The sequence below is a fragment of the Branchiostoma belcheri genome, unplaced genomic scaffold, assembly GCF_001625305.1.
Source record: "Branchiostoma belcheri isolate BF01 breed outbred unplaced genomic scaffold, Haploidv18h27 scaffold3, whole genome shotgun sequence".
In the NCBI taxonomy this organism is placed as follows: domain Eukaryota; kingdom Metazoa; phylum Chordata; class Leptocardii; order Amphioxiformes; family Branchiostomatidae; genus Branchiostoma; species Branchiostoma belcheri.
The window spans coordinates 5,202,783-5,230,431 of record NW_017803909.1 but is presented as its reverse complement, the minus strand read 5'-3'; the positions used below and the strand labels follow the sequence as shown (position 1 = coordinate 5,230,431).

The following is a 27,649-nucleotide window of genomic DNA, read 5'->3' as shown; positions in this document are numbered from 1 at the left end:
CTGCCAAGAGCTTTCTAGACATTTGAAAAGCAGGAGTACCTATCAGTCAGCACCCATGCTACCATCCATGACTTATTTCATTTCTTATGTAGCTAAAGATATAAGTATACCGTCTGTAGTGAATTGTTTTTAAACTAAATTGGACGTAATTCAGTGGTCTCACTGCAATGTTCTATTAAGTGATCTTGAATGTTGAATCTTGAGATATTCAAGCAAATATCCTGAGCCAAAGAAGCATACCACCGCTCTTGTCAGTCAGGAGGCAGCATGCTTGTCTAACTACATTCTATAAGATGATCCAAGATACAATCAATATTCCTTGTGACAAATACCTGAAACCTGCCCAAAAAAGGACCAGAGGTAGCCATGATTACAAATACATGATCCAGTTATTCACAGCACATATGGACTGTTCTTAAAGTTTTCTTTTTTTCCCCGCACGGTAAGCGAGTGGAATCAGCTGCCGGGCCCAGTGGTGAGGGCATTGATAGTAGAGGCTTTTAGGGCCAGGGTAGAAGCCACCCTGCCATAACCCGTGTACCGCCCCCCCCCCCCCCCCCAGTGATACCCCGTACAGGGGTCATTGAATGATTCGAGGGTATATAAGAAGAAGAAGATTCCTCAGGTTATTTTTCTACCTCATCTGTGTACACCTCTGTCAGAGTGTCAGCATCATCCACGACCAGCTGACACAGCCTGTCCAGGTTAGTGTATCTCTTCTCTAACATCCTCAGCAGACAGCGGGGCGTGGCAATCAGCATGTCACACCCATTGATCAGGGGAACCTGCGAGAATACACATCAGTACAAGGTGTAATATGGTGATCACAGTTGTATCTCAACACAGTGTTTTCGCCAGGCGACAGTCCAGCCGTCCTTTGATGCTCTCTTCCCGCTGGGGACGGCCTGAGCCAGAAAGGAGACCGTCCTTTATCAACAATTATTTGCCTCTCAAAATGCTGGAAATAGCCTTTGAGAGTGTTATAAATTTCAAAATTTAGGACCACTGTAGTAAGCTCGCCGCTCCGCCCTCCATGGGACGGCCTTCGGGCATTGGTCTGGCGGAAACACTGTCTCAACATGTACATTGGTACCCCTTCTTATCAAAAGAATTCCTTTCATGGAAGAGTTGTCATTCTTTTTGGGGAGGAAAGGAGAGTGCTTAGGCTGTGAAACCCAAGCTCTAGGGGGCTCCCTACATAGTCCGCCACCCAAGGGAGCTGGCGAAAAGCGAGGTTTAGTCAGGCTAGAGCATGCTATATTATAAACAATTTACAGTTGTCATCCTGTCATAAGACCTGTATGAAACACAATGTCTTGCAGTAGGGGTTCACATTATGAAATAATGGTACATCAAGTAACAAAAATGATATTTGTAATCGTTTTATTTTCAATCTTACAACACTGCAAAACTTGCCAAGGGTTTGTACTCATGTCACATTCATACAAAGAATACAAGGAATGCCCCTACAACTGTTGCAAAACTAGCCTCCATAGCATGCCAAAAACTGGGGGTTTTGGGGGTCTTCATGGTCTTTGGGAGCTTTTATGTGCTATTTTCTGATTGCATATAGACAGTATAGCCAGCATGGTTGAATTACCCCCGCTCTTAGAACTGGGCTAATCAGAAAACAGCCGAAGACCACCAAAACCCCAGTTCTATAAGCCTGCTACGGAGGCTATTGCATAACCATATCTAGATTATGTACCATTTGGTCATCCTCAGCACCTGCTCCATAGATGATCAGTACCCGTGTAGACTTCTTGTCGGCCATGTGTTTCTGGCACTCCCACCACTCGTCAAACACACCACGGGCACTTTTCCAGTAGGGACACAGGATAATGGACCTCGGCTGAAACAAGTGGGAACACTACAGGTGAACTGTCAAACTAAATCTACAGATGAAGAGCTGTTGTTTCAATCCTGAAAACTGCTAAACCATCAATCAATCAATCAATCAATCAATCAATCAAATGGTTTATTTGTGAAAACAAAGAAGAACTTGTAGCCATTGGCTAAATTGTGTCTTGCTGTATAATTTGCTTTCTTAATTAACATTTCTGGCATAACAAATTAAAATTAATAGGTTATTCGATAAAATCCATGTCGTTACACACTAATTACCTAAAAAGAGCAATTTAAAGTTCAACATTAAAACAATCTATGACATAATTAAATGAAATATTAGCAGTTACAGTATTATACATGGTAATAGCAAGATAAGAGAAAGACTAAACATCCTACATGTAGTTAACTGCCATAACATAGTTATGAAAAGTTGTATCAGCAAATTACAGTCCATCACTTGAATAAATGTTACATTTCCACCGCACTCACAAACAACTTGTGTGATATCAACGTCACCTGTAGTAGCAAAATTTAAAGATAACTAGGTATCACAAAGTAGGCCGTTGCGCTTAGGAATTGATTTGATTGATTGATTGATTGATTGATTGATTGATTGACTGATTGATTGAAACTTCAACCTATATACCGATATATACTAATAGACATTATAGTAGTATCATACAATTTGCTATACAATAACAGCTTCAAGGGTCTTAAAGTTTTCAAAACTCTTTACCCCATTCCCTGCTGGCAGTCCCTCCAACCCAGCAGTCTGTGTAAGCTGAGTTATTACGGGTAGAAGGTAAGCCAGGGTTTTGCCGGTACTTGCTGGCGCCATGGCTACAAGGTCCCGCCCCCTCATGATGGCTGGCCAGCAGTAGCTCTGGACCTTGCTGGGTGTGTGGTGGTTCCTGGTGCTCAGAGACTTATGACAAGAAAGAAGAAAAATAAAACATGCTGATGATTTCTTATGATGGCATTCTTCAATGGTTTCTCAGCATCAGTGAAATGTACCATGCTACATGTATGTAACCTGTCTTTATTATATGTGTCAGATGTGTAGTACATGTACATGTACGTAAGATTTCCAAAGCAAATTTGTACATGGTACAATAACATTTTGTATCAGTACTGATTATGCAAAAGAAATTGCCACTTCTCACAGGTTATTATAATACAATTTATCTGTATACTGTGTGTTCGAATAAAGTTCAACGTTTTACCATAATACAATTTATTTGTCAATGAAGATGTTGACTTCATACAGACATCATGTGAGAAGTGTAGCACTAACAATTGTTTTATGATTTTTACCTGTAATATATACTCTGGGAATGGTGTTTTCTCCAACATGGTGCAGGGTTTGGGTGGGATGTCTCCTTTTACTGCCACACCATCCCCAACTGTAGACATCTGATGACCTGCTAGGGACAACGGCGGTCCACTGGGCGACTGTGGATAGTGTGACAGTTATTAGATGATGTAAAACATCTTCTGTACTAGTTTCTGTCTTACGGAGCAGGTGACATTCATCTTACAATGTTGATGCCATGCACTCACTAGCATTTCTGTTGTTACTAAGGCTTGATGGCAGACCACCATTTGCCTCTTTCCTGTTTGTTGATGTCCACATAGTACTGTTAAACAGGCTATGACAGAACAAACTACCAAAAGAATCTCAGGCAGCTTTCTCCGATACGACTGCCGATACAACGCATGCCCGGCTATCCCAAGAATGCTGTTTGTGACTGTACTACCATTGTACGACTGTACACAGGGCTCTCCCCAAGCAATGAAGCAAGGGTGGTCCCCCTTTTCCCTAAATCCTAGCACCTCTCTCAAAATTTTCAAATTTAGTTTTCTCTTAGTATTTCCACAAAAATTCCCTGATTTTTCAACTGATTATTACATTACAACTTGACACTTTGCCACAGAACTTGTAACAGTACCAGATGTTTCAAACTTTGCTACAGTAAGTACTAAAGGCCATTCTGTGTACTGTCCCGTCTCCTAACAACTTACCTGGCTGGTGAGCTGTGCCTGTGCTCTGCTGGGCTCCTCCCACTTCTGAGGCATCAGGACCTGCAGCAGTCTCTCCCCGATACTGGGGACCTTGTTTTTCCTGCGTACGGGCGACTCCTCTCCCTCACTTGTGGAAGGTTCTGTGGTAGAAAGGTCCCCAGAGCCAGAGGAAAGTGTAGGGAAAAGGCTGGGAGAACAAGGAAGAAGTAGATGGCAGTTTAAAAAAAGATAACCCCTTTAAGAAACATATTAATGAAAGCTTTAGAATTGAAACTGTATGTGTCAGAGATCATCAGCTAAAAAGAAATGAGGTACAGACAGCCACTGAGGGAGACTTGAGAGAGCCAGTACCCAAGTGTTAAAAGGTATTAACAGATACTAATCTTCCTACATTCAGCAAGTATACTGTTTCTATTCTGTATTGGTAAATGTGTCAAATATTGTCAATATTCTACATTTCTTTTACTTTGAACAAATGGGTGGATACATGTGCTGTTCAAATGGAGGTAGGTTTGTACGAAGGTTATATTGCTATGCTTCTGTGCATGTCGTGAGATTGCAGGATTTAGCATGTGGTGACTGTTAGTAGTGCTGCAAATTTGTACTAGATCTGAAGGTGAGGTCATAATACTAAGTATGTATGTATGACTCATAACAAGTATAGTCCTTCTAAATGGACAGTGTAACTGTTAATATGAACAATACAACATAACACTGATACTGTTTTTAGAACACTTCAGAGACAGACATGAACAACAACACACATGTGTACAAGTTTGTATTTTTTAACAACAACATGAGTGCACAATGTAACGGTTACCATATACATCATGTACATGTAAGAACCTTGTTCAAGAAACATTTGCTTGCATTAGACACAGACAGTATCAGAGTTTTCGTCTTCTGGAACGTTTGTTACACTAAAGCTTGAATGCTAATTAATAATACAGTTCAATTGTTACTAATTGCAAGTGTCACATACGATAAAGATATGTTACATGTCTATATATGACGATTAGTATGTGATGGCGTGTCTCAGTTTTTAACAAGGTGAGGTTAGAACATCAACACAGACTATGGCTTCTACCTATCCCTGAGAGGGTTCCCATGTAGGTTGATCCGGGGAAGCCTTGCTGGAGTATAGCCAGTATGTACAGATGTAGTACTAGTAGCCACGTCGTCACCTCCAGCACCAGTTGTACAACTTCCTTCAGCTTTTGCATCACTTCCACCACCAGAGCTACCAGCCTTGCACTGACTCGTATTGCTTCCAGAAATGTCGTCATGCCTCCCGGCAGAATTCCCCAGAACTGCAGCTGGAGTTTGCTCAGACTTCAATGTGCTGTGCATATCACTTCCTGACATCCCAGTACTCTTACTGTCGGCAGACTTCTCGGCAGATGCATGGCCACCAGTGGCACTAACAGCTGTTGAGATGCTTTCAGGGGACACACTGAGACTTTGGGATATGTCCTTACCTCCCTGCATGGGAGGACTTTTTGCCCTACTAATTCTAGTAACACCAACGTTGACAGGAATGGGTGACAACGATCTCTGTCTGACAGGTCTTGTTTTATCCACAAGTTGTGTCCACTCCTTCCCCAATGTTGACGTCTGCGAATACGCTGCCTTCAGCCTACTCTCCACAGATCGGGAACTTCTAGGGATCACCTCATCCACCTTCCTGACGGAATGTCCAGAGGATTTTACCTGATCTGGAGGAAAACTTCTCCTGTTCCTGATTTCTTGCCCTCCTTTGTCATTCAAAGGTGGGGATGCACCAGGGATCCACGTTGTTTCTTGACCACTGTTACCTTTCAAGCACTCAGGGTTCACAGCGATGCTGCCATTTCCAATAATACGTCCAGGGCTTGGCTGCAAGGTACGGGCTGCCTTGAGTATCTTTCTAGGGCTCAGATCCTTCCCTGCAGGCTTTAAGGGAGGAGTGTTCAAGGTTCCAGCAGCTTTTGATGTTCCTCGTCTGCTCTGCAAACCGTGTCCTGGCTTTATTGCTCGTACAGAGGGGCTTGTTGTTACAGAGGAACTCTCCCTTGGATGTCCTCCAGATATCTGCTGATTTAAAATCTCTCTATTCTCTTCAGCTGGAGATACAACTTTAGTCTTAGTTCCATCTGGGGACTTGATTGCTAATCCAGAGAGTTCAACAGCAGCAGCAACAACTGGTGACGCATGCCTGTTGCCGTTGTTGGGCACTCCTGTGCCCGTCTGTCGTTCTTTTTCACTATCAGCTTGATGCTGGATGTTGGCAGTTGGGGTTGTTAGAACCGGTTCGGTCACTATCATTGGATCCAGACCAAGCATGGCCGCTAGTCCACCACATGGAGATGACCGTTGGCTGGGGTCCGGGGACAGTGGTGGAGGGGAGGTCAGCTGGGGCGACACACGCCCTGCTGAGGCAGCTGACGGCGAGAACATGGGACTCAGCATCCTCATGTTGGACTTAACTGTAAGAGATACAAAATACAATTACATGTACTTCCTTCATAACAGTGCCTATGAATTGTGACTGGTACAGTTATCTACAATATTTCAACAATTATATGAGTGGAATAACCAGCTATTTACAACTGCTGTTGAGAGAGCTTTGATAACAATACTAAAAATACCTCAACAAATATACACTGTAAACCATCTGTTACAGTTCACTTCAAATGTTATGCGACCTTAAACTTCATTACCACTGTTGTAATAAAAACAGTTTGTTAGTGTAAATTGTTATGGTGCACTTTAAGAAAGGGAAGGTGCCAACACAACATGGACAAAACCTGCTGATACAAAGACACAAACACTGAAAGGAAGATAGTAAGTAGATTTACTCGTCTTTTCCGCCCAAAACTTGGCTGGTTGGCAGGTACCTAGATATGGGACAATAGAGCATGCAAGTTGTAAACAACAGTTGTTTGTTTGTTTGTTTGCTTGAGCCTTTGTTTATTAATGCAATTCTCAAATTGGCCTGCTGACCAGTTTTCACATCACTTGTTCATACCATTTTACTGTTCCTAGAATTTGTTACAATTATCATGAATGTTGGATACAAAAGGTAAACCTTATATTTAGAAGTCCTGAATAGTTATCAACTGTTATAATATTAATAACTAGCATCCTTTAGTGACTGTAATGATAAACCTCTTACCTTCCTCATCTTCACTGTACTTAGCATACTCCTTGGAGACAAGGTCATCGTTCACACACACAGTGTGGGTTGTCCTTTTCAGGTACAGGTTGACGTAGTGGACATTGTTGTCCACCAGGTAGACATGGACCGAGGCACCATACGACTCTGAAACAATTTGAATCACACCATAATCTAACCTCCTTCTCTTTAATTCAACAATAATTTTCTGATGATTGTCATACCATAGGAAATATGATTGATTTTGATGCTATAATTTATAGGCTATCACCTTCAAGAACAAAGAGGTACAAGGTAGAATTTTGATAACCTTTGAAATAAGCTTACCTTTCACTAGCTTGCTAACATACTCATTTGCTGCAGTGTCATACTTCTTGCAGGGCCTGAGATAGAGAAAACAGTGTAAGAATGTGCAACACAGACATACATGTTCCTCTACATGACAAACAAAATATCTTGAGGTGAGTATTGAGGTGAAACTGTTTGCAAGCATTTATAAATGCAGGGCTTAAAATTATATACCACTTGCAGATGCAGATTGGTGCAGGAAAAAAATTGTCGCTGTGCATTATTTTTAATGTCTTCCTGCACCTAACCTGCAACATGTATAATACTAAGTAGTATATGGATTTTTGTTAACTGTACTGAGATGCAATGCAAAAGAAATGCATGCACTGTAACTGTAATGATACGGTTTCTGTATAGTTTCAGTGTTATACATACATCCTAAAACCAGAGACATGTAAAGTGACAGGTAAACTTTGTGGACTGGTGCAGGTACTTTTCAATCTTATGTTACCTATAACAAGTGCAGGTGTGCAGCTACTTTAACTAAGCCTTTAACGGTACTTTACACATTAACACAAGTCCTTACTGTTTTGTGGTGGTGAAGTCCTCTATAGAAGTGATGAGAGTGAGAGGCTGTAGACCATACAGACGGAACTCCTTAGCCTGCCAGGGGAGCTGCATGAACTGTGCTGGGGCTTCTCTCAACCTGCACAACAAGAAAATGTATAATTTGAAGTTTATTTCAACACATCCGTACAAAATGTGTCTTCAAAATGTAAACATCACACTTGTTTAATCATAATAAATGTATGTGGGATGATGGAGGATCATGAAAACAGTCATAACATCTTAATTCTGAGAATATTTCTTACCAGTGGCATGGAATTTGGCACTCCTCTGCATAGTCCAACAGGAAACAACTGTAAGAAATGAGGAGGTAGAAAAAATTAATACATTTAACTTGATTCAATGAACTTGGCTCCATGGCACAAGTTGCAAAAAGTTTATGCACATGCATATATCATTATCAGCGGAACTTTGATATAAACACTATATGTTTGACACATGCAATACACTTAGTACTAGGTAAATTAACTCACAGCCGAGAGCTAGTATATACAAAATTACAGTGTTACTAGTAATACTACCATGCTAAAATATTGCTATGTAGTAGTTCAACAGAATACCAAGCCAGTGGTCCACTTTTGGAGTGTAAGATGGTCTTGACCCTGACTCGGTACCACAGCTTGTCTTCTGGACGTTTCCCCACACACAGCTGGAGGGGAGACAACATTGACAGAACATGAGTGTACTGTGTACGTTTTTAAGTTTCTCACATCTTTTGTATAAAAAATAATAAGTTAGTGTGTGTAATCTGATCTCTCTGCTGCCACATGTAATTCCTGTTTTTTTCACGGTTTGCACACTCAGTTATGTACCGTGAACTTATCATTATCGTTAACAAATAATTCCTCAACTTTCTTTTTCCTGCACCTGTCGCCACCGTGAACATATACTAGTAGTTCCGCAAACATGCCCATTTTTCTCAGACCATGAAATTTTGGTACGGTGAACATAAAGTGAATTACAGTATTATATCACGTAACTGTAAGAATTATTGAATGCAGATGTTATGCCCAGATTTAGTGGACTGAAAGCTGCATACCTGTCCCTGTGCTGGCACACATATGCCCTGATCCATGCTGAAGAAGTCATTGATCTGTTTGGATAACTGTTGAAACTTCCTGGTCTCCTCTGACATCATAGTCCCAGGGGTTTCCTTGGCCCAGAAATGGTCAGCCTTTACAACCTGGCAGGGAATTCACAAGTGTAAGACTGCTATGAAGTAGTCATGATAATTAATCGCAATAAAAAAGACAACATATTTCTTGTCTGCACTGAAGGTACAACAATATTTCATCCAAGATGTAACATTAGATAACTGAAGTTACAAGTAAAAAATCCAGAAATACATAAATATGCTATGGAGATACCTGAATATGCATTGACAGGCAGATGATACTTTTACAGCAACTTTACTAAACGGCATTCAAAGTTTTAGTAAAGACAAACCTTTAGAATTGTGATTTCCATGGTGACTGTAGCTTATTCAGGAACAATACTAGAAATGTGGCCTCCTTTCTTGCAGGGAATATGATGTAGCAACTCTTGACTCCTAAAATTATCTTCTTTGCTGCATTTCATCTGTCTTGTCATGGTAGTGACGACTGAAAAGAAAAGACATGCATCAAATACTAATAGACCTATGCTGTTTTGTTTGTTTGTTTTCATATTTAAAGAAATCTGCTTCCATTTTTAGCAGATGTGAAAGGCAGTACCAGGTTTTATCAAGTTTTGTTTTTCCAGGGTTGATTTAGGAACAGTCCATTTGTGCGGGAGGGGGATGGGTTCATTTTTGGTGCAGGGGATGTGGTGAAGCCATCTGCTGCATTTGCTCCCGAGCAAATGTTGGCCTTTCTAGTTTTCTGCTCTAGATTCTCTGTATGATGCAAGTGAACATATCAGCAGATATGCAGATGTCGGGGGTGACATCGAATGATCAAATATATTATAATACACTAGATCTGGCCTGATTTGAATGGTATCTTCTGCTATGATCCTGTGAAAGGCAACAAAACAAAAGAGCATTTCACGCCAACTTGATTCAAGTTTGCATTTCTAAACCAGACATGCACGTATCCTTGTTCCCAGGGTCAGGGCATTGACTTGCAAATCTGGGAAAAGTTATGGCGACGTCTGGCCTTTGCAAGCGATACCGGATGAGTCCAGATGTATAAAAGTCTATCCTGAACTTTCGAGCATTTTACGACTAAATCTTCTTACACTCTTAACTTCTAATATTTCTAGACGTGATATAACTTTTATAAGACGTTGGACAACTGTCACAATAACAGCTTGCATGGCCACACGTGCTAAAAATCCTAAAACGGGGTGTTCCGTCAAGTTGCCAACCATTCATAATTTCCTGACGTGAAATTCCAACAAATCTAGCACATCTTGTGGTATAGAACCCCCTTCTCAACTTGCTGCTGTGGCTAGGTATAAATCTTAACAAACCAACAGAACTTTACCTTTCATCTAGATGAATAAAAACAAACAAAAAGTCCACACGTCCTGAAGCTAACTTAGTATTTGCATCTCCCTCCATCCTTCAAAACTGCGCCGGAAAGCTAGCAGATAATTCGCTATCATTCGACACGACACAAAGAATATCAAAATATTAGTAGTAGATCTTTCAGAAAGTTTACAGAACCTTTATAAATCTCAAATATGTTGTCTTTGATATTATAGCGCAATATCTTTCAAATTGAAATGTATTTATTTTTCGCCCGAAAGTTTGCTCAGTCATGTTAAACTTTATACGAATCAGCTGCTACTTTTACTCAAAGTGAGTTAAAGCAAGGATCCAAGATGGCAAACGATACGGAAAAACCGAAGCTCTCCAAGAATTTGATGCAGATGAAGGTACGGTACAACTTTTATATATTAGATTTGGGTGTTTCAAATACCAAATCACTTTTTAACCTCATTGTAAAACATACTTCTGATTGCTGTCCCGAAATTACGCTGGTATCAATTTCAGGAAGGCGGGGGAGGGGGGCAAATCCACACCATGTGTGGTCATGCCTCCACACATGGCAAAGTCTAGGATCGGACGTGATTTGGACGTACAACCATATATTATCAGATGGGGTATAGGAAACGAGTCTGTTATAAGTTCTCATAACCACAGATCAGGTGAAAATTACCCAGCCAAAGCATAATGTTTTAGCTGAGCCTTCCATAATCACTGTTATGCTTGCTTTCCAGTTTATGCAACGAAAACAGCAATCCGATGTCAGAGAAAAACTAGAGGAAGAACAGCAGCGAGTTATAGATGAAGAGCACTGGGTGCTAGACATTCCAGAACTCAAGAAGTTAGAGTAAGTACTTGTGTATTCTCATGAATTTAGTTTATGTATCACTTTTATAATTTGCTTTGCCATCAACCATTTGGAAGTTTGCATATTTGCAAATATTTGGAGTAAACTGTACTGGTGACAGCATTGTTGAAATAGTGTTTGTTCTTTGTCATTTGCAGAAGTAGATATGAAGTTATAGACAGTTATGTACCCTGTGAAGGCCTGATGTATGGTCGTTTTTCCTTCCAAGGCTTCAACCCCGCAATAGAGGTGAGAGAGTATTTCCTACTTCAACTTGAATTGTTGCATTTTGTACAGTAAAAAGTGATGGACAAGTTTTCATATGTTTTGCACATCTGTTCATTGTATGATATGAATGTGGGATGTCAGAGGAAGATGAAATTTGATAAATTCAATGACATTTTTGTTCCTAGAAAATAGCCAAAAGCTTTGGGGTTGCCAAGGAAGAAGAGGCCTCAGAAGCCAAAGAGAAGGAGGAGACTGTTTCAGATGATGAAATGGCTAGAAGGTTACAACTTACAATTTTTACATTTTTTTTTTTTTTGGTATTGGTAGTTTGTTAGCAGTTATTGCATTTGATATTACCAGATATACCTGTATATCCTTCCCCCCAAGATATTGCGGCATAATGCAATGTGCATACATTTGAGTATAGGCAGAACATACAGAGGTAAATGGTAAATGATTTTAGTTTGTCATTTTAGTAGACTTCTCTGGTGGTTATTTAAGATGCAATACCATGACATTATTCTATTGTCTTTTTTCAGATATGAAGCCATCGTGGGAACAATACAGAAGAAATTCGGCAAGAAGAGACATAGAAATTCTACTGGGGATGAATCTCAGGTCAAAAAGAAAAAGAAGAAATTCCTGAAACCTAAAGAAGACTAGATATAAAATTGAATTTGGATCCTGGAAGCACAATGAACTTCACCACCTAGCCCATGTATTGTAGTAATTTGTACTGACCATTATACATCTTGTATTAGCCTTCTTTACCAGGCTATATCTAGTACCATATGATTATTATTAACTCATGAAATCTATAAGCTATTGTTAGAATAATGAACTTTCGATAATGCCACTTTTACTACAAATTATAATGCCATGAGGCAATTGTGTCAATTTTTGTGAAGTGTTTGCCATCTTGGATCCTGCAATAGATTTTCCAGGCTGGAACAAGTAGTTAGATGCTAGTTTTATTAATAGAAAATTGATTGATAGATTGATTGATTGATTGAAAGACACTAAATGAATTGAATTTCAATAATTTTAAGGCAATTAAATAATTAACTCCATGTCTCATTTATGATACATGTATATCAATGTACAGTACTGATGGAAATGGTATACTTAAATTGAAACCATTAGGTGTTAAGTCATGCATAGTTAACTTGTAATAATGTTCCCCAAATTGACCCCAATACTTAGGGAATATTTTGGATTGAATGAAAGGTTGACATGCAATTCAAGTGGAAAGTCAGAAAACATTAAGTCTCACAAACTACAAATGTAGATTGTTAAAAACTCAATAATGACAACCAGACTTTGCAGTTTCAGTTTGCAGTCATTCTTTTTTTCCGGCTGGATAAGACAATTGCAGAACACTGTGTCATGTCAAAAAACTTCCTATCTTGGTCAATCAGTCATTGGCCATGGCTACAACATGACTACTGGGTATGTACTTTATTCAAATTGACAACCTTATCTGTGGATTGGATACACATTTGAAATCATGACCTGATTAGCTACCGGTAATAGCTTCCTCAACCACATCTTATGATCTACCATGTATTCCCTGGACAGTAATATGTAAAACAGTAGCAAGCTTTTTGTCCTTTAATTTTCCATAATATTGAGTAAGCCAGCCAACCAGCTTATGGTCTGTAGTGAGACTTTCCTCTCCTCACACATCCTTCAGATAGCCCATCCCAGGGCTGTCCTTCCAGTGAGGTGGCCACCCTGACTGCACAGAAGGACGGTCTTTCACCTAGAAAGATTACAAGGGGATAGATAGTGAGTTATCACAGATATAAAAACAATGCATAATGTTTACCTTCGCATATGGTCACACTTAATTCTTATTCAAACACATTCATATATATGGTCAGACAGGAGTCTTAAATCCCTCCTGGTATGAAATTGCAACATGATGTAATGAGAGCCATCTAGTAACAAAGACCTAGCAATAGACCATTACAATGATTCTAACACTATCAAAGCAAACTTAAGTGCGGCCCTATCATAGAGCATTTGTTCTTACTACAATATTAGAGTTGTCACTTCTTTTAAAAGTAGTCCTACCCTTTCATAGTAGCTGGCCAGGAGAGGAAAGCGTTCCTTCAATGACAGTTGCATTCGCACCAGGAAGGCAAGTGCTGGGATCAACCCTGCATCAGCCAGGGTGAAGTCCTTCCCAGTGATGAAGGATCCTTCTCCGTACTGCAGTAAGAGCAGAAGTCACAAGGGGGCTCTCACATCAACAACATGGGGTGATCATACATTGTAGAATGGTAAGATATCATCATAACATGGACATATTTTGCAAAGCCGGAAGGGAAAAAGAATTAGGACTGAAGGGACTGTATTCTCATTACTTGCAAACACAAAAGTTGCAACATTTAAATGTCCCCTTTGCAATATAAGACATGGACACAGTGGCAGATTTTCTGTAGTAACAAGCTTGCTTCACCTGAGAGAGATACTTTTCCCACAGTGGCAGCTCTTCAGCCAAAGCCTTACTTTTCTCTGCAATGAATGCCTGTTGGTCACAAAGGAAACTGTCACAAGAGGCATAACAAACAAGGAGAAGTCGTAGACATCGTCCCTCCATGAAATAGCTTGTTATTTTGAGATATTATGAGTCAAACTTTGTTTTTATCAGCAGAATGATAGATGTCTATAGATGTCTATCCTTTAAGAATTTTGTTGTGGCACTTCGTATTGGAAGGGGTTGCCTATATTTATCAAGCTGTTATGTGCAGGCGTTTAGTGTCTTGTTACCATGGTTTGTTTGAGGTCAATGACCTCTCAATCACAACATATTAACAAACCACAGATGACCCAGTTCCCTGCTGAATGACCGATTAAAGATAAGATATATTTCCTGCAGACACGGTCTAGAGGTAAAAATAGATTGGCCTGACCTGCCAGCTGGAGGTATAAACAAAAACACTCTGTACCAATTTGGGGTCAAACAGACCATCCTATTATGAAATAGGGGTGAAAATGTGAAAATCCTTTTAAATAAGCAATGCAAATCTACGACAACCTGCTAATGCACGCTAAAACGCAAAGACAATCAGCGTCTACCTGTTACCCTACCAATCCTCGTTCCAGATCACAGTTCCTATTCCAGATGACAACGCAATTACGACCAGCGAAGCCAGAGCATAGAGACGACTGAGTGTATTCTTTGTTCTCTCAAACCAACTGCGCAGTACGCATGCGTACATCGGATCAAACCATTATCCTAAAGGGGGTGTTTCTACATGGCAATACACGCCCCCCCTGGCTGAGATGTCGTCCCGACATTTGACAATAAATATTGAACTGTTGTAAATAACATGTAGAACTGTTAACTCGAAACTTCTCTATAGCTACATCTATGTGAATTCGAATAAAATATTTTTAACTTGTACAACAAAGTAAAGAGTGTTAGAACTGCCTTAAGAACCGCTTTGACTATTGAATTAAACTTAACTACAGCAAGACTGCATTTTTCACTACGTAACTTGCACGTACATTTCAAACATCGCGAAGGCACTGACTTCTACAGTAGCAAACTGATATAAGATAAGATTCTACTTCCATACAGAAGAGATAAATGCATACTAGCATCTATATTACTTAACAACATGGCTGAACAACTCGTCCACTTACTAATACACAAAGAAATCACAGCTTTCTTTCTTCCCCTAACTGATGCATTATAGTGTAATCTTCAGAATGTCACCTCTTAATCCACTAGAGAACATTTCATACTCCCTACACTTTTTCTGAAAGAAATAGATTTACTATAGGAGTTCTTCATCAACAGACACATCAACAATCCACGGTATAATAACCTCCACACATGTTGATTGCCCAAGAAGTTTCACATGACCTGACGACAGATGTTCTCTCTTTCTCAAGTTCTACCTCATTCACACTATGTCTCTATTACACCTGTTCCACAATATTATGCATTCACTGTTCATAATACAATTGTCCCTTGAGACTCTTCTCCTTCAGCGGGTAATCCACAGGTGCAGCGGCACAGGTACAGCAGATAATCCACAACACGAACAGTAATTCTTATTCCAAACAGTTAATTGTCCGCAAGAACAACAGGTAATCCACAGAAACAAGTAATCCATGGCAGTTCACAGTCCACACAAATAGCAGGTACTCCACAGGAATAGTAATCCATAGCAGTTCACCATCCACCCGAACAGCAGGTACTCCATCCCCTTAGCTGGGCGCGTACATGCGAATTATCGGTATCAACTGTCTGCAGTGAGGGCACGACTGATATAATTGCCCAGGATGCCCTGCTCCCGCATTCCACATGTTCAGTGGCCATGGTGTCCCTACGTTCCACTCTGCTGCATTTACTGTGTTCACTGTTGGCACTCTCAAGTAGCCCGGTTGTCCACCTACATCATACGTGAGAGTCCGTGGTGGTCTCCTATTTCGTCTCGGTCTATTCTCTTCTGCTTCTGCTGAGTCTGGAACATCCTCACCACCCTGGGACACACAGGGCTGGTCCTCAGACTCAACTTCAACTCCACTTAGTGCAGATTCTTCTTTCTCGCTGTCACTATCGCTGTCTGAGCCTCCTGACTGGCTCTCAGGTTCAGGCTCTTCATCTTCTTCTACTCTGCTGGGCACAGCTTCTGCCTGGCTCTCAGGTTCAGCCTCTTCATCTTCTTCTACTCTGCTGGGCACAGCTTCTTCTTTCTCACTACCTCTCCCCTCCTCCTCTTGAGGTGTTCTCCTTCTACTCTGTTTGGGAACTGGGACCTCTAGGGGCAGTCCCTCGCATGGGAGTAACATATTTCTATGCAACACTCGTGATCTTCCCTCTTGGCACTCTGGGCGTACCTCATACACGGGGATATTTTTCCCCTTTTGCTTCACAACGATGTGGATTTTGTCCTCCCAGTGGGAACGCAACTTGCCCGGTCCTCCTCGGTCTGTCATATTTCTAACAAGGACCCGGTCACCACTGGACAGACTGAGACCGTGCACCTTTCTGTCGTACTGTTTCTTCCCTTTTGCACTTGTTTTCCTGGCCTGCTGACTCGCAATCCTGTAGGCCTCCTGCATGCCCCTTTTCCATCTCTTGACATACTCAGGATATGATTGAACCTCATGCTCCTTGTCTTCAATCCCAAACATAAGGTCCACTGGCAGTCGGGGGTGATGTCCATACAACAGGAAGTGGGGAGAGTAACCGGTGCTCTCATGTCGGGTGCAGTTGTACGCATGAACCACCTTGTTAAGAGACGCCTTCCAATCTGTCTTCTGGGATTCTGGGAGAGCACGTAACATCGCTAGCAAAGTCCGATTAAACCTCTCCACTTGACCGTTTCCCTGGGGGTGATAGGGAGTTGTTCTCGAGGGCGACACTCCACTCAGCTGATGTAGGCGTTGAAACAACCTGTTTTCAAACTCCGCTCCTTGATCATGGTGAATCTTGAGAGGATACCCAAATCTAGGAATGAAGTCATTGAAGAGCTTCTCTGCTGCTGTTCTCCCTGCCTTATTCCTGGTGGCATATGCTTGAGCAAACCGTGTGAAATGGTCCACAACCACCAGAATGTACTCGTAGCCACCTTTGCTCCTTTCAAGGTGGACATAGTCAATAGACACCAGTTGTAGCGGCTCAGTGGTGATGATGTTAGTAAGTGGAGCTTTGTCTGGAATGTTTGGCTTCCGGCGCTTAATGCACTGACACTTGGAGGTGCAGTATTCAACTATGTCTCTCTGCATCTTTGGCCAGTAGAACCGTTGTCTTGCCAGGCTGACAACCCTGTCTGCTCCCAGATGGCCCATTTTGTCATGTAGTTCTTGGTATACAATGTTTCTATAGTCCTTTGGAAGCACTATTTGCAGAACTGGACCAGCTCTCCGGCGGAGAATGCCCTCATCATCGATCTGAAGCCTTTTCCACTCCCGCATGTACTCTCTTGTACCGAATGAGTTGTCTTGCCTCTCTCGGGTAGTGGGATTCCTCCCTTCTTCTTTCAGTTCAATTACCTTTCTAATGGCTGAGTCTCGACGTTGCGCTTCACCGATCTCCTTCTTGCTCAATGGTCCCATACTTGCACTCTTATCTTCAGGTGGTAGACTGTCAATGTTCGTAGTGATAGCACTTATCCATGTGGCATCTCCTTGATCAACCGCCTGCATGGCCTGGGTGGTGGCACTCAGTACATCACCACTCACTTCTTCTGTGCAGGTAGCCATAAACCGCTCAGCATCTCCTGGACTTGGACGTGGTACTCTTGACAGCACATCTGCGTCTGCATTGGCTTTCCCAGGTCGGTACTTGATGCTGAAGTTATAGTCCGCCAACTCTGCCACCCATCGGTGACCTGTCGCATTCAACTTGGCCGTACTCAGAACGTAGGGGAGGGGGTTATTGTCGGTATACACTTCGAACGATGGTGCGTAGTACAGATAGTCCCGGAACTTTTCAGTGACAGCCCACTTCAAGGCGAGAAACTCGAGCTTCCCTGAATGGAGGTGGTAGTTCTTCTCCGCCTGAGTCAGGGTCCTCGATCCATAGGCTATTACCCGCAGCTTCCCTTCACTTTGCTGGTACAATACAGCACCGAGACCCTGAGCTGATGCATCAGTGTGCAGTACAAAGGGTCGCTCGAAATCTGGGTATGCCATCACTGGTGGGCTAGTCAGCTGTTCCGTGAGTTGGCAGAGTATTCCCTGGTGTTCTTCTGTCCACTTGATTGGTTGTTTTGGGGCATGATTTGACAGCAAATCATACAGGGGCTTGGCAATCTGACTGAAGTTCTTAATGTATGTCCGGTAGTACCCAAGGAATCCCAGCAGCTTCCGCACATCCCCTACTGTGGTAGGTGTTTTCTCCTTCAGCGCATTGACAGCTGCCGTGTCCTCGGGGTCCATGGTGTAGCCCTCAGCAGTTACTAATTTCCCCACGTATCTTACTTGCCGCCTGAACATGATGCACTTCTTTGGTTTAAGCTTGCACCCGTGCTCCTGAAGGCGACGTAAGACCCTCCTGTTCCGCTCAACATGGGATTCAAACGTGTCACTATGGACCATGGTATCGTCCATATAGGGTTCACAGATCACGTGGCTCAGGCCTTCTAATACCTCTTCCATGTGTCTCTGATATGCTGGAGGTCCGTTCTTAAGACCGAAGGGAATTCGAACCCATTCGTACAAGCCGTATGGAGTAACGAACGCTGTGAACTCCCGACTTTCCTCATCCATGTAGCCTTGATGGTAGGCCTTACCCTGATCCAGGACGGAAAACCAGGTGCTTCCTTTCAGGCGGTTCAAGATGTCTTGGATCCTCGGTAGTGGTTGCCTGTCTGACATTGTCTTCTCGTTCAAGGCGCGGTAGTCAATGCAGAGCCTCATGCTCCCATCCTTCTTTCGGACGCACACCATCGGAGAGGAGTAGGGTGACTTTGATTTGGTAATCCATCCCTGGTTGATGAGGTCCTCAATATACTCCCTCACTTCTTTATACAGAGGTGCTGGGATGGAGACGTAATTCTTTTGCACTGGCTCTGTGTCTGTCAAGTTGAGTTTCAGCTTGAGACCTTCAATACTGCCGATATCAGACTCATCTCGAGAAAATGCACCTGATTCCTCCCGGAGCATCTGTTTCACAATCTTCCTCTGCTCCTCGCTCAAGTGTGACAGGTCAACTGGAGGGTCCCACAACTCATCTTCTGCCTGAACAGTGTTTACTTGAGCTTGCTGTGATGTTTGCTGTGGTTCTTCGCTCACTGGTCTCCTGTCCTCAGTTGTTGGGTGTTGAGATCCCTCAGGCACTCTCCTCAGCTCAACCGGTACTGCTGATCGTATTGGTTCTGCTCGACCCAACACTGTCTTTGCCGGCAGGTAGACATCATATTGGTTGGGATTGGTTACAGGCACCTTGATCATCCCCGTTGAGTTAACTGGGATGAGTGCCGGTCCCACTTCCAGGCCCGTGGGCCAATCACCGGCTTCATCTGGTTCAAACAGCATGATCTGTTTCTCCTCCACTGAGCCGCGAGGAATCCTGCACCTAACTTGAACTGTTGCCCCTCGTGGTAGCCGAACTCTCTTCCTGCCGACCCGCACTCCTGCCGGGTTCGGGACGCTGAACTCTTCTATCAGGTTAACCAGGGCCGCCGCCCTCTGTGGCCGAACCGGCAGCGCCCTCGACAGCAGGGCAGAGTCACTCCCACAACGCTTTTGGATTTCTTCGATGACGTTGTATCCAATTATCGGATGGTCCTGACTAGGGCTGTTGGTTGTCAGAAATGGCACAGAGATAGCTGGTGAGTCATCTTCGCTTAGTTTAAAACTGACCTCTACCCATCCACTGTATGGGATCTCTGTACCATTTGCCGCCTGTAAGTTGAGGCTTGCTGTGTCCTCAAGTATCTCTATTACTGGTCTGACCTTGATCTCTGGTAGATTCTTCTCTCTCCACGTATCTGTCATGATACTCACTTGTGCACCGGTGTCCCATAATGCCAGGACTGGCTGGTCATCCATCTTACACGACACCAGGCACCGATTCCCGACTAACTTTGTTATTTTAGTTCTTTGTTTTGGTGTTAGATGTGACGCAGTCATGGCGTTGACGTGAACCGATTGCTGTTGATTGTTGTTTGCTGTTGCTGTTTGTTGTTGTTGTTTGTTGTTAGTTGTTGTTACCGAGGGCTGTTGATTGTTATTATTTGGTGTTGTTTGTTGTTGTCGTTTCTGGGACGGTTGTGAGCTGCCTAGGACGACCCCTCGTCCCCTTGGGGTGCCCCTGAAGCGTTTCCCTGGTTCTTGTTTCGGCACCACCGAGCGATGTGGTTGTTTCCCCCACACCTGAAACAATGACGGCACAGCTCCATCCCCTGTTGTGTACATTGGTTGCACCGCGGGCTTGTTACAGTGACCTTGTTGACGTGAGCTTGTTGAGGTGAGCTTGTTGATGCGAGCTTTTCGTCCCGTTCTTTCTGGTCCACGATGGCTCGGCTCAACTTCTCCAACAGTAGGATGTCGCTACTGTTGGAGTTGGCTACCAGGTGCGGCTTCATCTCCATCCTAATGTTATTGTCCCTCAGGCCTGTTTGTACGGAGCGGAGGAACATCGCCTGGACCAATTTGGCGTCATATAGTCCATCTTCTTCCTTTGATGCTTCTACCACCTTGTCTCTCAGCCCCATCATCCTTGTGACAAAGCCTTGTGAAGACTCCCCTTCTTCTTGGCATCCGATGCTTAACTTACGGTACAGGTCGGTAGCAGTTTCCTCTAATCCATGGGCTCTTATCACCTGTTCGACCAATGTGAGGTTCAACTGTTCTTTCCCTTCCAGGTAAGTCCGAAGAGGTGACCCGGCTGGTATCGCCCTGATTACTGCATCTACCACCTCCTCCTCTGTATATCCCTGCCTCAAACCACTCTTGATTTGATATGTGAGGGACTGAAATCTCAGCTGCCCCACCTGTCCTGTTATCTTGAACTCCTTCTTGTGGTTGGACCCTGCTTGTTGGTTGCCCTTGCTGCTATCCACCTTCCACCTTGACTTCTTCTCCGATTGCCAGAGTGCTCTTCTTACAGTGTGGCTTCCTTCTCCAGCAGATTCACCCTCCAAAGTGGCCAGTCTCTCTCCCAAGCGCTCTATCCCAGTGAAACAACCGTTTACTACTCGTGCCAGGTTCGTGGTGGCATCAACTAGGTTTTTCATCGTCACCTCCGGCGTCTGAGGACCTGATGTTTTATCGTCACTACTACTGTTCTGTGCGCCTTTTCCTCCTTCCGCCATACTTCTCTTGTAGTGCTCAAATATCCCTCTAAAACTACCGTAATCTTGATTCAGCGCACCGACTTTCAACCTCTCTTTCGTAGCAACAATACTGCAGTCGCCCTCCCCCTTACAACCGCGGCGCCATCTTGTTAACCCTTGAACTTTGTTTTGTTTACGATGATTTGACCTCTCTGACCTTTTGTCCCGTGACCACTTTTGGCGCGAACTTTTCTCTCTCACTCCGGCGTCTGTGGCAGTTTCTTCGTCGCAATCGCTTCATCCGCTCCGTTACTCCAGGAAATAGGATCTCGGTAGAACCTCCAAATGTTACCCTACCAATCCTCGTTCCAGATCACAGTTCCTATTCCAGATGACAACGCAATTACGACCAGCGAAGCCAGAGCATAGAGACGACTGAGTGTATTCTTTGTTCTCTCAAACCAACTGCGCAGTACGCATGCGTACATCGGATCAAACCATTATCCTAAAGGGGGTGTTTCTACATGGCAATATACCCACATACCAAAAATGATCGCCAACCATCCACCGGGTTCTGAGATCATTCAACGCAAACAATCTGACATTGAGATAGCAATTCCGGTTCAAAGCAAACAGCTAGGGGGCCCAAATTTACATCAGTAAACCATAGTAACCACAACTACATGCTACCTTAGCATCGCACACACAGACCATAACGTGCCAACAATAGAATAAAAAAATTAAACTGCAGTACCAAGGTCAATCACCAGGTGCTCAAAGTCAACCTACACAATCTCCAAGGCCCCATCCATCAATCTGCCAAATATCATACAGTTCCTTCTCACCGATCTTCAGATATCAGACCAAACATGAAACGGAGTAAAAACAATACCCCCCATTTACATGGAGGGTAATGATGTTTCTTAGTATCTGTTCACCTGTTCATGTTATCATTAAGTGATATCAACATGATATTAAGGTCAAAGCTCTTTCACATTTACATGTTCACCCAAACTAAAATCCTAGAAAAGACAATTCGCCTAGATCAATGTTTGTAATGTTACATGTAACGTAGAAAACTATGAAGTACACAACATTTGTTCACTGAAAGAAAGACTTACCTGATCCCAGTCCTCTTGCTTTGTTCGGTATTTGTAATAGACCAGGGCGTTGTTCTTTTCCATAATGTTTTGTGTCTCTACGAACCTCTGCAGCACCAGTGCCTGCTGGGAAGGGTCGTCCGGCAGAAGCTTGGTTCCCTGGTTCTTGAAGGCGTTCTGTATATAAATTGGAATACAATGTTAGACATATTTGCTGATGTAAAAAAATAATCACTACAAAGGCACGTCAACAAACAGAGCTGGGAGACATTCCTGTGAACATGCCATGCCTGTGGACAAAATTCCTGTACGATTTGTAGAATAATTTCTTGCAAATTGCACACAATACTGTACCATTAGCCTCCTCCATGAGACGTTGCCAAAAAATACGTTCAATACACAAGAAAAGATGGCTTACCTCAATATAAAGGCAGATGGCCATTGACTCGTTCACGACAACATCCCCATGTTTGAAGGTAGGGACCTGTCCGCGAGGGTTCAACTTCATGATTTCGTTCGACTTGTGCTCTTTCTTCTCAAATGAGATCAGCTTCTTGTTGTAGCCAGACAGCCCCTTTTCCTCCAGACAGATCATGGGACGCCAGCATGGGACACTGCCAGAGCCCCAGTACAGGGTGATGTCGGAAGACATGATTCCGTGTGCACGGAACAGGTGGAAGACGCGTCACTGGTGCTTCACAGGATCGCGAGCTGCTAAAATTTGGCGGTTTAGCCACGTCCAACCCGGATGGATACTAGTACAATAACGGGTCAGTAAAAGGTCACTGGACGAAACCAATACGTCAGGATTGTGGGTAGCGTACTTTTCCGATGGGATTTATAGACCGGGACAAATGTATCTGCCACAAACAACCATGGAGTTAAAAACAACTAAAACTGTTGCGACGAACTACATCCACATTTCATCTAATGGACACAGATTGCAGCTACATACAGATGTAACATGTGGTATGCCAATGAAACACCGACTGAACATGAATATAGGTCATTAGGTCACCCATGGTGAGAGCCTGGGTGAGAGCGGTTCGCTGACGGATGATCATGTGAGGGCTGGCTTGAAACAGGTTTACTATTCTCATTCATAACTCAGTATTATACATGTATTCCCATACTTATCTGCCAATAAGTTTTTAAAAATTTATAAAACTTTCGAGTACCGTGAAACAGGCAGATAGGTAGGTAGGTAGAAACGGGTTTGCCATATAAATGTTCTGATTTCTAAATGGAAAAGTTTGATTTGTCGCATTCATTAGAGTTCGGCTTACAAGTTAACACAGTCAGCGAATTTGCCCAGGCATTATTGTTTCAGTGGGATTTTGAAACACAACAGGACTTAATTGCCGATGGTGCTTTTGATAAGATCATCATCAACCTCAAGTTCTAAATCAATCGTAGGCTTCCGGGACCAGTGTAGATTCAATAAAATAAGAGACGACAACCATTTCAATGCCTTGAAATTTATTTCATTCCTCATTTAGTAGTCACTTGGCAATGAAGTTTTTGCAGCGATCAGCATTATGGACGTCACTAAGAGAGGACGATACTTCTGACTATCTGACAATCAAAGCTTCGTATACATAGTAAGCTACAAAAACGAATTCAAAGTCCGATAAAAAACACGTCAAAAATATGTCAAAGCCCCGGAGACGTCTCAGGAAAACCAATTTTTTTTGTCGTGTAAAGTGGGCCATATAACGTTACGTCTGCTCGGAGGGTAGGAGACTAGATCAGCGTCATCAATATAAAAATGGTTATTTTCCTGTCGATGTTTACATGTTGTGATCATCGCTTCAGATGTCCTTAAGTGTGTCCTTGTTGGGCGTGTCCTTCCAGTGAGGAGGGTAGGACGCCTGGACAGACGGGCGGTCCTTCACCTGGAGATTCAGAGGGAGAACATGTTAAGACATTAGGAGGAACTTGAGCAACAAATGATATCTATAACGATGGCACACGAGAACTGGCAGTTTCCGAAGCTGTCATGGCAAGTAGGGCAAGTTGGAGAGTTTAGCCTGTAACGCATCAAAAGCAAACAAACAAAAACACTGTCGACCACAAATGTGACAACCTATATTATATGATATGTTTCAGCGTGCTGAATGCGTTACTATATATTCACAACTGTAAAACTCACCAGGTCGTAGTACTTGGCCAGATGAGGGTACCGACTCATGTTGAACCCCATGCGCACGAGTGATGCGAAGAAAGGGAACGTGCAAACATCCGCCAGGGTGAAGCCCTTCCCTGCTATGTAGGACCCATCACCCAGCTGTAGTCATGGACAAAAATCGTCAAGTCTTCGGAAGTACAAATGAAGTTTACTAGTACTATAGAGAGGTAGAAGCAGCCAAAGCTGGTGGGTACCGTATATCTAACTGTTTTTGTATTCCATTCATACTATTGGCAGGCACCGTTTAAGCAATGCCTATAGCTACTGTTTGCTTTGTAGTTTGTTTGTTTTTTTGACATGTTGGAATAGTATCATGACAACACAACATGTACACTAAATATAGGCCAGTGCAATGTTTGAGCTTTTGCAAAACAGCAGTTCGGGTAAATTTATCATTTTATGTAAATGGAGTCACTTCTATTACCTTGGCTAGATACCCCTCCCATGTCTTCAGCTCCTCGTGACACGCCTTCTTCTTCTCCTCCAGCATCGCCTAGTGTGACAAAAAAAGTACTGTAAGAACAGAGAATATACATGGCTATGATCACGTTCGTATTCTGTCTACGTTGAGCATAAACTGACTATAATTGTGACTATAATTCCACAAAATAAAGCTTTAACTATTGATTTCACCTCGGTCCTGTCCTCGGGTTTAGTCCAGAAGAAGTACGACAGCAGGCCAAATACGGCCTTCTCGCGGATGTTCTGTGACTCCACCGCCCTCTGCAGCACCAGGGCCTGCTGGACAGGGTCGTCAGGGAGGAGTTTGGTCCCCTGGCCCTTAAACGTGCTCTGTGTTTAAGACACAATATAAACAAGCCTGCATTAGCCATGATTCGTCCACTGACTTCGTACGTATCACTAGTGAAATTGAATCAAAATGAACATAGTGACCTTGGTTAATGGCTTACGGTTGTACGCATAGTGTTAGAAGTGATGTACTAGTTCGTGACCAACTTACCTCCAGATACAGGCAGATCGCCAGTGACTCGTTGACGATCACATCTCCATGCTTCGTGACATGCTTCATGGCGGGCACCTGAGTCAGGGAACAGACACATTATGTGGTAGAAGTTTCAAGCTTAATAGATAAGTAAGTTTTTTTTTTTTAATTTGTCATATAATTGATTTCTGTCAGATAACTGACAATTCGTCATACAAGTAATGGAGAACCAACAAAATGATAAGAAAGGTTTCATTTTTGGAGAGTGGTCTTCTGTTTTTCCCAAATAAAGCTGCTTCATTCCGCCTGATAAATTGATCCACTCGATGTATTTCTGAAATATCCACAGCGTCCTTTTAAAAACAAACAGTGCGGCGCAGAGCAAATTTAAGCCGTCACGCGAACGACCATGAAAACAAAACGTCAAACACAAATAATGGCAGATTCGCTGAGTCACTGCCAAATACGCTGACTCACTGACAATACAGATCGCACGTCGCACGCTGCACCCCGCCCACCTGGCCGTATACCCTGAACAACAAACTTCGTAGGCCTTGAGGCCAATACTCAATAGTCTCCTTAAAAATCTATTGGATTGAACAAACTCTCGAAAACGCGAGAAGCAGCAATTACAATATGCCTACGGCAAGGAACCTAGCGCACCTAGCATTGAACCACCTGCCAAGGTGGTGTCATGTATCTTGTTTACACAATGAGTACGGTAGCTTACACTACACAATACTAGTATGTCGGTCTAGCACAACTGGTGGGCTACTACACCAGGTTTTCCACCAAGAATCGCCAATCTTGGAACTCAATTAGTCAGTAAATGTCAATGGTACCAACGGTTACCCCAGCATAGGTACACGCAAAAATAAAACTCACCTGTCCGCGAGGGTTAATGCTTAACACTTCGTCTGACTTGTGCTCTTTGTTGTCGAAGGAGATCAGCTTGCTGTTGTAGTCAGACAGCCCCTTTTCCTCCAGGCAGATCATGGACACGCCAGCAGGGGCCCGCTCCCCGAGCCCCAGTACAGGGTGATATCAGACGCCATGGCCCTGTGCAGACGAACTTTTCTTCACAGAATTATAGACTGAGGTGTGCTTGCGTGCAGACGTGTCGCTACGAATGTACTGACACTGCCCAAGAGAAACACGTGACCCACCAAGTAAATAAAGGGTAGCGTCCAGTCTCTGTAGTCAGTGACCTAGCGGTCAATATATGTCTGGTAGGGCAAAATGGAGTTTGCGAAGAAACTGGGTGCGTTCAGGAGAAAGATAGCCTAAGCATTGAAGGTAATAACACTGTGTGTAGTCATGTGGAAACTTACGAAGGCCCATAGGTACACTTAGCATTTTTTATTCCACTTTGTATTTTCTATGGGTACTTTGTATTTTCTATGGGTACTTTGTATTTTCTATGGGCACTTTGTATTTTCTATGGGCACTTTGTATTTTCTATGGGCACTTTGTATTTTCTATGGGCACTTTGTATTTTCTATGGGCACTTTGTATTTTCTATGGGCACTTTGTATTTCTATGGGTACTGTTTTTCTGTGTGTACTTCGCGAAGTTTTTTTGGTGGCTGGCGAAGCGACATTCATTTTGCTTTGATGTGGATGCTCCCATTTTTATTATGGCGGTATATTTCTATTTACCATTCTAGGCAACTAAATTTATTTTAAACCTATTAAAACATAATATACTTTACACTTTGAGAAAATTTTGTTTGTTTTGCATGCAATGTTCCACACGTTTATTAATTAGGAGTATCAAATAGTGATTATTACATCCTGGCATAGATTATGTTAATGTAGACACAGGACCATACTAGTTTTCGGGGGTGCTAGGACATATTGTTCAGACTTCCGTCAACATTTCCGTAGCGATATATGGTAAATCACTTCCTCGCTGAATGTTAATTACTCCTTTGTATTAAAAAAAGCCCGTAATCTAAAGCGAGGGTTCATTGCCAATGTTGGGAAAAAATTGCATTGCGGTTTGCTGCCCTCCTACCAACCGCGAACGTTCATCACATGCAGTTTACGTAGGAAATATGGACAATATGCCGTTTCAGTAAATAACCTGACATCTAAAATTGTTGAAATATTCACAGAAACTCAAATTACACTCTAGGTTGACCGTCTAATCGTGTGGTAAGCTACATGTGTGCTGTAGTGACATGAATTGG

At 42.8% G+C, this 27,649-nt stretch overlaps 3 protein-coding genes and 1 pseudogene across 4 annotated transcripts in view; 1 reads left to right on the top strand and 3 right to left on the bottom strand.

Annotated features, from left to right (window-relative positions):
- LOC109473903 overlaps positions 1-9,474 on the bottom strand; it is a 30,685-nt gene extending 21,211 nt beyond the window's left edge. The window contains exons 1-14 of the mRNA XM_019774053.1: positions 9,386-9,474; positions 8,979-9,122; positions 8,500-8,588; positions 8,185-8,232; positions 7,899-8,018; positions 7,352-7,407; positions 7,025-7,171; positions 6,708-6,746; positions 4,958-6,335; positions 3,873-4,057; positions 3,163-3,308; positions 2,585-2,773; positions 1,709-1,852; positions 639-785 (exon numbers count right to left, since the gene is read on the bottom strand). Of these exons, the coding sequence (XP_019629612.1) occupies positions 639-785; positions 1,709-1,852; positions 2,585-2,773; positions 3,163-3,308; positions 3,873-4,057; positions 4,958-6,335; positions 6,708-6,746; positions 7,025-7,171; positions 7,352-7,407; positions 7,899-8,018; positions 8,185-8,232; positions 8,500-8,588; positions 8,979-9,122; positions 9,386-9,406 (2,853 nt within the window). The 5' untranslated portion in view covers positions 9,407-9,474. The remainder of the gene's footprint in view (positions 1-638; positions 786-1,708; positions 1,853-2,584; positions 2,774-3,162; positions 3,309-3,872; positions 4,058-4,957; positions 6,336-6,707; positions 6,747-7,024; positions 7,172-7,351; positions 7,408-7,898; positions 8,019-8,184; positions 8,233-8,499; positions 8,589-8,978; positions 9,123-9,385) is intronic.
- Positions 9,475-10,676: 1,202 nt separating this feature from the next.
- On the top strand, positions 10,677-12,554 carry LOC109473761 (M-phase phosphoprotein 6-like). The gene is made up of 5 exons (XM_019773787.1): positions 10,677-10,798; positions 11,144-11,256; positions 11,415-11,505; positions 11,670-11,764; positions 12,024-12,554. Exons 1-5 carry the CDS (start codon positions 10,745-10,747, stop codon positions 12,145-12,147), a joined length of 477 nt encoding a protein of 158 aa, XP_019629346.1. The 5' UTR covers positions 10,677-10,744; the 3' UTR covers positions 12,148-12,554.
- Positions 12,555-12,808: 254 nt separating this feature from the next.
- LOC109473760 (glutathione S-transferase A-like) lies at positions 12,809-23,110 on the bottom strand. Of its 2 annotated transcripts, XR_002140447.1 has the most exons (6): positions 22,746-23,110; positions 22,349-22,504; positions 13,949-14,017; positions 13,561-13,698; positions 12,931-13,246; positions 12,809-12,885 (listed from the first exon to the last, which is right to left on the bottom strand). XR_002140447.1 is itself a non-coding variant. In XM_019773786.1 (5 exons), the coding sequence occupies exons 1-5, from the start codon at positions 22,977-22,979 to the stop codon at positions 13,163-13,165; spliced, it is 681 nt and encodes a 226-aa protein (XP_019629345.1). In that variant the 5' UTR covers positions 22,980-23,110; the 3' UTR covers positions 12,822-13,162. The 2 variants fall into 2 exon arrangements, 1 of the variants encoding a protein (XP_019629345.1); XM_019773786.1 differs by having other exon boundaries at positions 12,822-13,246.
- A 679-nt stretch (positions 23,111-23,789) lies between these two features.
- Positions 23,790-26,640, bottom strand: LOC109473990 (annotated as a pseudogene).
- Between the last annotated feature and the right edge of the window lie 1,009 nt (positions 26,641-27,649).